The sequence below is a fragment of the Larimichthys crocea genome, chromosome XXIV (genome assembly GCF_000972845.2).
Source record: "Larimichthys crocea isolate SSNF chromosome XXIV, L_crocea_2.0, whole genome shotgun sequence".
Classification (NCBI taxonomy): Eukaryota; Metazoa; Chordata; class Actinopteri; family Sciaenidae; genus Larimichthys; species Larimichthys crocea.
Genome location: NC_040034.1, coordinates 18,935,893 through 18,948,876, shown reverse-complemented (window position 1 = coordinate 18,948,876; position 12,984 = coordinate 18,935,893). Strand labels below are relative to the sequence as shown.

General features: G+C 40.2%; 1 protein-coding gene across 3 annotated transcripts; it reads left to right on the top strand.

The window, feature by feature from the left end:
* Positions 1-63: 63 nt before the first annotated feature.
* wdr35 (WD repeat domain 35) lies at positions 64-12,509 on the top strand. Of its 3 annotated transcripts, none has more exons than XM_027275141.1 (28): positions 64-451; positions 553-670; positions 2,060-2,131; positions 2,252-2,344; positions 2,434-2,562; positions 2,705-2,838; positions 3,091-3,256; positions 3,359-3,504; positions 3,635-3,760; positions 4,034-4,219; positions 4,463-4,495; positions 4,597-4,657; positions 5,169-5,313; positions 5,731-5,800; positions 6,172-6,225; positions 6,319-6,428; positions 6,575-6,794; positions 6,881-6,961; positions 7,091-7,227; positions 7,900-8,103; positions 8,202-8,348; positions 8,672-8,804; positions 8,928-9,038; positions 9,850-10,014; positions 10,189-10,329; positions 10,517-10,673; positions 11,568-11,808; positions 11,953-12,509. In XM_027275141.1, the coding sequence occupies exons 1-28, from the start codon at positions 428-430 to the stop codon at positions 12,116-12,118; spliced, it is 3,570 nt and encodes a 1,189-aa protein (XP_027130942.1). In that variant the 5' UTR covers positions 64-427; the 3' UTR covers positions 12,119-12,509. The 3 variants fall into 3 exon arrangements, with proteins under 3 accessions (XP_027130942.1, XP_019123089.1, XP_019123090.1); XM_019267544.2 differs by having other exon boundaries at positions 4,460-4,495; XM_019267545.2 differs by lacking the exon at positions 4,463-4,495.
* Positions 12,510-12,984: the final 475 nt, after the last annotated feature.

Here is a 12,984-nt window from a genome sequence, read left to right as displayed (position 1 = left end):
ATGCAAAAGAATGCTTGCCACCAAGGTGCGAACAAGAAAAACTACAATTACCACAATGACCCCCAAACGCAACTTCCGGTTTACGGTTACCACGGGAGACCGAGGGAAGCTCCAGCCTCTCAGTAGTGGAGTTTCTATAGGCAACGAAACGTCTTAGTTTAAGCAGCTATTTCAATATATTTGATAATGTTATCCACTATATGCATAGTCGGCTGTTAAAGACTGAGACTACATGTAACATTAACATTTTTTTTTACTGGGTAACGGTGTCGCTTTAGCTCGGTAACCAGCAAAGCTAACGAGTCAGGCTAACGTTACGAGGCCGCATCATGCAGCTGGCTGTCATGTCAGTGTTTTGTTGTGTTAAGCTGTAACGATGAATCCACGCTGTTAGCAATTTATTTCAGTTTGATACGTCACCACCACCATGTTTATCTACCTCAGCAAGAAGGTGAGTGTTTAACCTCCTCTGGCGTGCTGTCATCTAGATACCTAGATCAAGACTCAAAGCGTTGGTTAACAATGTGGCTTCGATTTTTCCGTGTTTCATAGATCGCTATCCCCAACAATATCTGTCTAAAATGTGTCTCCTGGAACAAAGATCAAGGTTTCATTGCCTGTGGAGGAGACGATGGGCTTCTCAGAGTGCTCAAGCTGGAAACCCAGACAGGTAAGTTCAGGAGAGACACGGAGCTGACATCATTAAGCAAATCTACAAACATATTAAACATATATAATACACAATGTGAAGTACTTTACAGTATAAATGTGGGATATGCTGGATAATGCGCCCTTATACATACTGTCCATCTTGTCACTGGATCTGAATATGAATGAAATATTGTTGAGTGATCAAAATCTGTAGTTTGTAAGATTTGTAAGACTTGATGGGATAATAATAAAAACACTTAAATTACGGACTAATAAACATACACATATTTAGGTTTAGATTTAGGTTTCTTTATTTGTCTCCACCAGGGAGAAATTTGTCTTAGAGATAGGGAAGGTTACAGCACCATAAAACACATATCAACATACCACAAACGGTACAGACGTAGCAGCCTACGATATACACATACCAGCATGACATGAAATAAAAAGATAATAAGATGGATATTCAAAATACATATAGCAGTAATATTTATCCTGCCATAAGTATAGTTCAGTCATACATCCCCTAGAAATTATCACACTCACAGCCACCAATCCATTTCCATTTATGTAGTCTACTGTAGACTACATAAACATGGGTAAAATTACACATACATCACATGTCTGTTTATTGCTATTATTTTGCTACATTGGGGCATAAATTCAGCTCTCTGTTCAAATGTATCTGTAACAGTCAAAGCCTTTATGTAATACCCATGTGACTGAGATTTGAGGATTTTCTTACATTGTGTAAGAAATCTGCCAGAACTTTGACTTTGTTCTGGTTTCTCAGTGTCTAGTCGTTGTGAGTAGAAATGGTACCACCTTGTCCTGGTGGTCCCGATTTTAAAATAAATCTAGATTATGAGCTCACACAATCTTAGCTATCCCTGCCGCCTTACTCACATACAGGTATCTGACACACACACACACACACACACACACACACACACATAGTGTTGCCAACTTTTCGCCAGATTTAGTGACTTTTTAGAACCTTTTAGCAACTTTATTTCTAAAAAGTGACAAATCTCGTGGGTTATTCTTACCATCAGGAGGAAAAGTGAGAAATATACACAAATCAGTTATGTTATAATTTAGCCCCATACATGTTGGCAAGAGTTATCACCAGCACAGACTCTCCCTTCACTAACACACCACATAAATGTAGGCAGGAGTGAGTGTGGCTTGTTGTGGCACATTGTTGCGGCAGCACAGGAGGAGTCAACATTCTCCTCTCTTGAACTCAGATATGCTATGTGCTGAGCTTGTTTATGTTAAAATACCAATACCGAACCAAATTTTGGAGATGGTTAAAAGATATAAAGCGGCCTAATTTTAATTATATTATTATTCCCTCACTGAGAATTGCTTGGACATTGCCCAATCTGTTTTTCTCTTTTTCCAGATGATGCCAAACTTAAAGGTCTTGCTGCACCCAGTAATCTGTCAATGAACCAGACTCTAGAGGGACACAGTGGTAAGTTATATTTAGTATTTAGTTAACAGGGGGCATCCACAAAATAAAAGTCTGACATTGCTGGATGTGGAACGAGCCATAGGTAAATGATCTGACACTTCATGATTTCAACATTTACAGGAGCAGTGCAAGTGGTCACATGGAACGAACAGTATGAAAAGCTGACAACCAGTGACCAGAATGGACTCATCATTGTATGGATGCTATACAAAGGTGATTACTGTCATCAAACTAAAAATACAAGTTGTCTTATAATAGATTTGACTTTTATAGTTGTTTGTCTTGTTTGTCCAATTTCGAAGGTGCGTGGTACGAGGAGATGATCAACAACCGGAACAAGTCAGTGGTGAGGAGCATGAGTTGGAATGCTGACGGTCAGAAGATCTGCATTGTGTATGAAGATGGAGCGGTCATTGTTGGATCCGTAGATGGTAAAAACAGAATTAAATTGTGTGTAAAACTTTAGAATAAAAACACTAAAACTCTTTTGACAATGATTGCTTTGTTCACATACTGAGGGAATGAGTATGAACATATACAGTGGGATAAATGCCTTTTTATTTTTTTTTGTAGGAAACCGGATTTGGGGAAAGGAGCTAAAAGGAAATCAGCTTGCTCATGTGGCATGGTCGCCAGACAGCAAGATCCTCCTCTTTGGCATGGCCAATGGGGAAGTACAAATCTATGACAATCAAGGGAACTTCATAGTGAGTGCATAAGCTTACTTAAAAAAGGAATATCAGTTCATCTTAGTCTGTATCTATGTAGAACTACTTTGATTTCTGATTCTGAAAAGCACTAACTTGCAGAACTAACTAAGCGATTCAGAGTAGTGACTTCATATGTCTGAAAGTGACTCTCCCTTTCTTTCATGCACATAAGATCCTGTCATATTTTTTTTTGTGTCAGTTTATACATTAGCATATCTTGACTTTGCAATGATCTGTGTTATGCTTCAGATGAAAATGACCATCAGCTGTCTCACCAATGCAACTGGAGCTGTCAGTATAGCAGGTATCCACTGGTACGCGGGAACCGGGGGTTACGTCGAACCAGACTGTCCATGCCTCGCTATCTGTTTTGACAACGGAAGATGTCAGATCATGCGTTACGAGAATGATGAAAGTGAGAAAAAAACACTTAAAAGACTGAAGTATATTCTCCAGGTTACACTTGAATGAAATGTTTACCCATGATAATGATCTATGCTGCCGTCCTGTTCTGCAGACCCGGTGTGTATTGACACTCTGATGAATGTGGTCAGTATCCAGTGGAATCATTGTGGCAGCGTTCTGGCGGTGGCGGGATCTCTCCGAGCCTCAAATCTGGAGAAAGAATTCAATGTTGTGCAGTTCTATACACCATTTGGCGAGGTGAGGGGGGAAAAGTTTTCTTCATGAAGATTTAGCATATGCATCACATGACCATGTTTATAATAAATAGAATGTCTTATGTGTTTTGTGTTCTGAGATGGGAATAATTTCAATTTTTGCATTTAAACAGCATCTGAGAACTCTAAAGGTTCCTGGGAAGCAGATGACAGGAGTTGCCTGGGAGGGAGGAGGGCTGCGTATTGGCCTGGCTGTGGACTCCTACATCTACTTTGCCAACATAAGACCAGACTACAAGGTAAATGCCAACACCTGTGGCTTGCTTTTATTTAGTGTGAGTCTTTGGAGAGGAACCAGTGGTTGAAGACACTCTGAGATGACCTAGATCCTACATTTAAACTGCTATGGTAAAGTATGTTTAAACTTTTTCTGTCCAAGAAATACTGGGTCATATCTGGGTCTGTTGTCACACACACGTCCAAAGCAATATGTCTTTTATTTGATCATTTTTTCTTTGGTTTATTCTACACAAAAGTTTCATCTCACCAGCTCTTTTATGTGTTTTTAACAGTGGGGCTACTGTTGCAGCACAGTTGTGTACGCCTACACAAAGCCAGAGCGGCAAGAGTACTGTGTGGTGTTTTGGGACACCAAAAACAATGAGAAGTTTGTCAAATATGTCAAGAGCTTGATGTCGATCACTACATCAGGGGACTTCTGCATCCTAGCCAGCAAGGCAGATGACACCCAGCCTCAGGTATTTATGTCCTAACGTGGCAACAGTGTAATGATCTATAAAACATTGCACGTTTACTTGATATTCTAGATGCATGCTGTATGACTCACAGACAAACTTAGTCATTGCTTTTGACAGATCTAACTTACAATGGGGAAGCTATAGTGTATGCAGAAGAGGATACAGTGAGCTGTAGTAGTAAAGATCACGAATGTTTCTCTGCTGTCTTGCCTCCTGTTTTTCTAATTCATTGCCACAAAGGAGGATGCTGAGTTAGAGTCTGGGAGTCATGCAAGGGTAATGTACAAATAAAAACACTCAAAATGAGGACTATTTCTTTGGATAAATAATCAGAAATTGATCTTTAGAATAATATTGCACTACTGTGTGTTTTTCAGTATGTCCTGATTCTGTGCAACTCCATTGGGACTCCACTGGACTCAAAATACATTGACATTGGTGAGTTCATACAGTAAAGAGAGAAATATTACAATTTATTTACCATAAGGCTGGTGTATTTTATCAAGCCAATGTGAGAGATCACACTGTGTATGGAGAAACGGTGGCTGGCGTTCTTCCAGCTGCCTGCCCACAGTTAACATCTTTCATGGGCCACAACATCCTATAGCAAATAGACATTGAGCACAGGGCGTCTTCGTATCTCACAAATATTCCGCATTCTGTCTCGGCTTGGCTGAATATTTGCTGAGACGCTCAGGCCAAGACACATTAAAGTCTGCAGGTGTGAAGTCCTCAGTTGTGTGAATGGGTTTCAGATCTCCTACACTGGTAAATAACAAGAGACTGAGTTCAAGGGAGCGTCTTTTGGAGGTGTCTCCTCATGATGGTTTGCTAGACTAATCAGTTTATCTGTCTGAGAACACATTGTATTGTTTTCTTGTATATATCCACGCAGGACTCTACACTGATCTTTGTCTTTGTAATTTCATGTCATTGTCTTCGTGGTCAGATCCACTGTTTGTCACCATGACCAAGACACACGTGATTGCTGCATCCAAAGAGGCTTTCTACTTGTGGCAGTACAGAGTGGCGAAAAAACTAACTGCCTTGGAGATCAACCAAGTGACGAGAACTAAGAAGGAAGGAAGAGAGAGGTGAGTTTTCCCAGACATTGGCGTAACATGGCATCTCAACTGGATGCCACCAGGACTGTATTTAACAAAGCCAGGTAGTGGATTGGGAGAAAATGGAACACCCACGTCAGAAATTACAGTTCACATCAAGACGATCATGGAAAGTTACAACGAGGCAAGATAACCGCAGGGCTGGACTCTGCGAGTGAGTGGGTGAAACCTTGGGCGTACTGTTTCAGTGTCATGCTGGTGTCATAAAAAGGATTCATTCATCTGAATCAAATGCCATTGAGGTTCCAGACAGGCTGGCCATGACCTAATGTTCTGCCAGGGCTATCCTAGCACCTGGACCACAGTTCACCTCAGTGGAATGGACAACTGTTTGTCTGTCTCTGGCTGTCTCTCTGACTCATTTGTTCTCACTTCCTGCCTTTCTAGAGTCTATCACATTGACAGCAATCCATCTGGAGCCAAGGACAGTGGTCCAGATTTTGCAAAAGCCTTCACAGTAAGAGACCTTTTTACCTCTTGTGTAGCACAGGTTTCGTAACATCCAGGCATCAAAAATGAACTCTATAAAGAGACTTCTGAGCTATTTTAGTACAGTAAGGTGTTACATTTGAATTTTAGCCACTGTATGTGTATGGAGGACTGTTACTGGCAAAATCATTTCCCATGATTATATTTATCACATACCAGATATTATAAAGAAAACATCAATTGATTAAAAATGTCTTAACCACAGTGTTAAAATTATAATGCTTCCCCTTTCTTACTGGGTTACAGGCTCTATGTGTACAAAGTATTTGTGCTGTGGAAATAGGATTTGCCTTGGCGCCTCGTTGTAATGCTATATGTTCTGTTGTTGTTCTGTTTCAGGCAACACGAGATCCCATTTGTTGTATTACAGCAACAGATAAGACTCTGATTGTGGTATGTACTTGTATCTCTGTTTTAATTCTACAATTTTGAACCATGGAATAAAGTTAAAGTAAAACATTGGATGTTTTGTATGTGTGCTTACAGGGCCGTGAGTCTGGCACCATCCATAGATACAGCCTCCCAAATGTTGTTCTAATCCAGAAATACACTTTGAACAACCGAGCGTACTATCTGTCGCTGAACTGCAACTCAAGGCAAGTATTGATTGATGTTTAGAAGATTAAAACCATAGCTTTACACATATCTTTTGTTAACCAACTCAAAATTGAGTTTGTCACAACAGAAAGATGTTGAATCTAATGTTTGCAGTGCTGTCACATAAAATCTTTCTTTTCTTTAGTCGTCTGGCCATAATCGACATTGCGGGCGTGCTGACTTTGCTGGACCTGGATGTTCGCGCCTCCACAGATGACAGCGCAGGAAATCAGGCATCTGCAGGAGATCCATCCAAGTTTGAGCGCAAGGATGTTTGGGACATGAAGTGGGCGAACGACAATCCTGATCTGTTTGCCATGATGGAGAAGACCAGGATGTATGTGTTCAGGAACCTAGACCCAGAGGTGAGTGCTCAGGTGTTTGATGGTCAGCTCTCTTGTCTTTTAGAAAATGTTAATGGCAATAAGGACTTGTATCTTTAAAAAAACAGGAACCAATCCAAACATCTGGATACATTTGCAACTTTGAAGACCTGGAAATCAAATCTGTCCTGCTTGATGAAATCATGAAGGTAAATCTTTGGTCCAAAACAAAGTGTCATTTAAGGTGCTGAAACACTTTGTTGTACCTCGAAAGTTCTCAAAGCTGTATTTTATTTGTTGATGTATTAAACACTCGGGCATGGGATGTTGCTCAACAGGATCCAGAGAGGCCAAACAAAGACAACCTCATCAACTTTGAAATCCGCTCCCTGAGAGACAGTCGTGCATTGATTGAAAAAGTGGGGATTGAAGATGCCTCACAGTTCATTGAAGACAATCCACACCCAAGATTATGGTAAATACACAATTTTGATCTTTACTTTTGGTTGAGCATAAAATATAGTTTTAAGATTAAAGGTCCTGTTTTAATTGCACAAGTGCAGCGACAATGTGGTTGGCACGGACTGTGCAGGTGTCTCTATATGCAGCAGTGCAAGGTGTGTTTATGTACTGACAAAAAGCAGCAAAATCAGTTCTCAACAACACTTTCTAATTGTCTGCATTGGACAGAAAGAAAAAAAGACATTTGAAGTTTGTTGTCAGGTTAGTTACAAATTATTAGCCGCTGTCACTATAATTATTTACTGCATGCTGATGTGGGCAGAGGATAGGAGACTACAAGAGATTTACGCTAAGTCTTCTGAGTGTGATCGCTGCAGCTTATGTGTTCTCTGGCTGATGTGTCTATTCTTGCAGCATCCCTCAAAATCTAGCAACATCAAAAAAAATGGCCCTTCCTATTCTAGCAGTCACTTCCAGTTTGTGGTGTATGGGTAATCTTGCAAAGTTGGAGAGACTTTGACATGAATGAATTGATTACAGTAAAGACTCTATATTGGGTTAGCTCCATTTCAGTTTGAATCTAAATAAATTGTGCCCAAGTGGGTATAAAGATTTATGCGTCATGCCATGCAGATCTTCTGGTATGGTAGCTCACCGACCCCTCTCTCATTTATAAACCTGTCAGGCGTCTGCTGGCTGAGGCAGCCCTCCAGAAACTGGATCTGAAGACGGCTGAACAGGCCTTCGTCCGTTGCAAGGACTACCAGGGCATTGAGTTTGTCAAGCGCCTGGGCAACCTGCAGAGCGAGCCCATGAAACAGGCAGAGGTGGCAGCTTACTTCAGCAGCTTTGAGGAGGCTGAGCGGATGTACCTGGATATGGATCGCAGGTACGGTGACATCAAAACTTCCACCGACTGATTCCGTTCTTGTTTGCTTTTATTTAGTTTGTCATTTTTACAGGCAGTGGATATTTTATTTCTTGTAGGGACCTTGCCATCAGTCTTAGGATCAAGCTGGGAGACTGGTTCCGGGTGCTCCAGCTGCTCAAAACTGGCTCTGGTGACTGTGATGACACTCTGCTTGAACAGGCATACAATGCAGTTGGAGACTACTTTGCTGACAGACAGAAGTGGTATTGCAACTTTATTTACTCTTTCTTAGCCTACATATTTGTCAGCATTTAGTATACCCACTTCTTTGCCTTCTCTGATGCACATCATTCAGTACTGTTCTGCAAGCTGAATTATTCTCTCCTAGGATGGCAAAGGCATGACGTGGAGTAAAGAACAATGAATATTTAAAATGCGTAATTATGTAGTTGTCTCACTCGGCTGTGGATCAATATTTAATAAAAATCTGCACCTCTTCTCTGGATAAGGTTGATTTCACAATGATCTTTTCTCCCTGAGCACTGCCTCGCTGTTGGTCTCAAATATAGATCTTTTCTGCTTCAAGGGTCAACGCGGTGCAGTACTACCTCCAGGGCTGTAACCAGGAGAGGCTGGCTGAATGCTACTACATGTTAGAGGACTATGATGGGCTTGAAAACCTGACCGCTGTGCTGCCGGAGAATCACAAACTCTTACCGGTGAGCCAAAATGTTTCGGTTCAACCAAAAGTAACTCTTTGAGATCCCCTTCAGGCTTCTTGTATGTATGCATCTGTACCTTTTTAAATAACTCTATTGCCGTTCTCCACCTCTGCCTTGCAGGAGATTGGACAGATGTTTGCCACTGTGGGCATGTGTGAACAGGCTGTGAACGCCTACCTTAAGTGCAACCAGCCCAAAGCTGCCGTCGACACCTGTGTCCACCTGAACCAGGTGAGAGACAGACAGAAATCCTGTGGCGCCTGTGGAGTTTCTGAGTGACATACACACTTTTGACAGTTTTGGACCGCAGCAGTCAGTGTGGCACCTGCTGTCCTCCCACTCCCATCCTCTTCCTGAGTGATATTTAGCCCCAGAGTGTGAATGTTGCTCTCAAACTATGCTCTTCCAATGCCAGTTTTAACATTTGGGGGAATGGGAAATGGGGGGAAAAAAAGGTTGTTTAACAGTTCTTTGTTTGGGTTTGAAGTCATAGATAGAGAGTACTTTCTTTACATGAGTAATGCAAGCTGCATCTGTCTTTTAGCCACAGCTGGCTTTTGTTTAAAGGTCATTTGATCTGTGCTGCAATTTTATCCAAAAGGAGAAGTTGTTCGCATTTCTAATTTCTTCCTTTCTCGGCTCTTCCCCCTGCTGTGTTAATACCGTGTTTTTGAGAATTAAATGAACAGGCTGTCATCTTAACTGCTTCCCTTTCAACCTTCCTGTCGACTCATCCCCTGAGTGTTTGAAAAACACAGTGGCTCCTTGTGTTATCTAACTGTTGTGCTCTGAATGTAGGCAAGATGTGAAGCTTTGGGTTATTTTCAAAATGGTTTGTGTAATAGAAGCAAGAAAGTTATTTTAGTTAAATACAGATTTTTTATTGAAGTCTTACTTTAAGTAAACATTGCCATTTATAGCAACTATATATAACTATAACTGTATATAACTATAACTGGCCTTTTAAATGTGGTATTTTCCAAATTTATCTGCAATAATCCCGTTTTAACTTTGTTTTTGAATGAATGTCATTTTCCTACAGTGGAACAAAGCAGTGGAGCTCACCAGGACCCACAACATGAAGGAGATTAAATCTCTTCTTTCCAAATATGCTTCACATCTACTTGAGAAGAATAAAACTTTGGAGGCAGTGGAACTTTATCGGAAGGCCCACCATTTTCTTGATGCAGCCAAACTCATGTTCAAGGTAGTCTTATGTTTTCACGCTCTTTCCTTAAAGTAGCTTCATTAGAAATGGTTTAATACAGTCTCTTTGTTCAGATTAAGAGAGAAGCCGAATTTTAAAACTCTGATATGTAGCTAATTAATCGTAGTTTTTTGAGCACATACCAGGAAATTTTTGTCTACTTTCTGTCTGCAGATAGCAAATCAGGAGGCGGAGAGAAGGACCCGACCACTGCGAGTAAAGAAGCTCTACGTGTTGGCTGCACATCTTGTTGAAAATTACCACGAGCAGGTGAAGACGTCACAGCAGAGCAAAGCCAAAGGGAAGAAGTCTGAGGTAATATATTACAGTTTACTTTACAAATATATCTTGAATATATTTTTCTTGTTTTTAATAAGAGCTTTTCAATATTGTTTATGGCCTGTTCTGGAGCTGACGTCAATATTTTAAATGATAGGGATCATACACTATGTACTCTGTACAGTATTGTACTGTGTAGTGTTAATCCATCTGCTGTAATTAGGCAACATTTGCACTCGCTGGGCTGCTTGAGGAAGATGCAACCTCTTCAGACAATCGTTTTGTGGACAATGCCTGGCGTGGAGCGGAGGCGTATCACTTCTTCCTGCTCGCTCAGAGGCAGCTGTATGACGGCTACATGGAGAATGCCATACGCACAGGTACCAAATCACACACACACACACATCTTCATAGATGACTTTAGTTTATTATTTTCTTAATATAGTACCTTCTTTCTTTTTTTTTTACATTATTTTATCACAGTATTTATAACATTTCCACAGCTTATTAAGATACACAATTCAGCTGTTGCACAAATAAACCATTTTCTGATACAGCATTGTGGTTTAGGCACAAGATACTCTATAGATAATCTGTGTGCCACATCTACAGACAAAGCTGAACTGAAATGTTTTGTTGAAATGTTGAATACTCAATAAGCTATCCTTTAGGCAGACTATCAATTAAAATGTTTTGTCTTTTACATTTATTAAGAAAACTGAGTAAAAAGTTTTTCAAGTCAAGATATTTATCTGATATGTGTAGCGTTGTGAAATGGCCTCAGTATGTTTGTGTGAATAGATGGTGAGAGGTATTTATAGGCTAAGTCTGTTGATAGTTTCAAATTTCATTTAAATTAGTTTTTTTGTTTATTTTGCCTAATTTGAATTCTTCTTTATCAAGCCACGTTAGGAAAACATTTCATGGTGCTCAAAAACATTAAATTAGACATGACGTGACATCATGTTCCCGCTTGTGTTGATCTTTATTAAGCTTGATTTAGAGCTGAGCTGGGTAACTGGGTGTATATATAATTAGTGTATTTCTACTAGTCAATACAAAAGATTCGTCATGGTTTGCACTATAACTATAACTGCTAACTGAGCTGAATGCAAACTGGTCAGCTCAAACATGGATTTCATAATGAAAAACATGAATATTGTCACTCGCAGTCACTCAGGCTGCAATAAGTCGAGTTAGTTTCCTGTAATAGATAAAGACCAAACAGAGTGGAGGTCTAATTCTTCATTATTTACCTCCATTTACTTTTAAAGCTCTTCACCTGCGTGAGTATGATGACATCATCCCAGTGGTGGAGATCTACTCTCTGCTCGCCATTTGCGCCACGTCTAACCGGGCCTTTGGCACATGCTCACAAGCCTTCATCAAGCTGGAGTCCTTAGAGAGTCTGGACCCAGAACAGCGGCAGCTTTACGAGGATCTGGCCCTGGAGATCTTCACCAAGCACACGCCAAAGGACAGCCGCACAGTGGAGCTGGACAGATCATCAGAGGGGTGAGCATAACAGCTTGTGTCACACATAGAGTTACAAAGACCAGAACTGAGGACATGTTGCATGCTTTGTCTTCTTTTAATCCACGTACTGAACGACATCACAGTATTATCTGACTTCAACTAATTCTATTTTATTCCTTTTAGGCCGGAAGGAAAATTACCCACGTGCATTGTGACAGGACTGCCGATCCAGGAGTACCAGTTCTGGATGTGCAGTGTGTGTAAACACTGTGCTGTGGAGCAGGAGATTCGCAAATATAGGTTCTGCCCGCTGTGTCACAGTTCTGTAACACGAAGTTCAGCCACATAAAAAAAATTCATTTTTGGAGGGAAAACCACACTTCAAATCATTGTAATGTACTTTATCCTACATACATGTTTCTTTTGTGTCAGTTTGTGCGACACAAATGATTTAGTTCTGCACTTGATTTTAACTTAATGCATAAAGTTCTTGAAACAGCTGTTTGTTGTGGTTGACGCTCAAATAGCTCAAATGGTTAAGACGGTAAGTGAACAAGCACCGGCGTCAGTAGTCAAAACACAGCAAAATATTAGTGAGTTTCGGTTTATATGACTTAGTTAATTTAGTTAATTGTACTTCTTTTGCCTTAAATGCTGTAAAATACATGAATGAATATAACTGCTTTGTTAACTATTTTTATATGGAAGTAAACAGTGAATAAACGTACATATATTGAAAATGTATTTTGATTGGATTTTTAATTTGCTGACCTTTTTTGTACTATTACTACTTCAGATCATTATCACCAACTAGTCCACCAACGTCGCTGCACTTGGGAATAGTGATAACTATCTATGCTGGAATGAAATATGTCATATTATACCTATATACCTATATTATGAAATAATGTAGACTGTAGCATGCGCTGATGTCTCCAGATGTCAATTTGGTAGACAATGAGGCCACAAGGGAAATCCAGCTTCTGTTGTATTTTTAGTTCTTGGTATATGATAGGATTGGAATTAACCAGGCTCTTATTGAAGTGTTTTCAGAAAACAACCATTGCCATTGTTTGCATGGTGAATAATTCATACTGATGTCACACTGCTCTGCCTCTGATAATCTCTGCAATCTTCTTCTGCCATCTACTGTCAGTAAATGGCATCAGAGGGTTGGCTGCGGCATCAGAAACATTGTTCATTGTTTAAAAGTTA

Excerpts from the sequence above, each read along its gene's own strand:
- wdr35 (XM_019267544.2), top strand. The coding sequence starts at position 428 with ATGTTTATCTACCTCAGCAAGAAG. Across the intron at positions 2,563-2,704 it reads CATTGTTGGATCCGTAGATG|GAAACCGGATTTGGGGAAAG; the intron begins GTAAAAACAGAA and ends TTTTTTTTGTAG. Across the intron at positions 6,795-6,880 it reads TCAGGAACCTAGACCCAGAG|GAACCAATCCAAACATCTGG; the intron begins GTGAGTGCTCAG and ends TTAAAAAAACAG.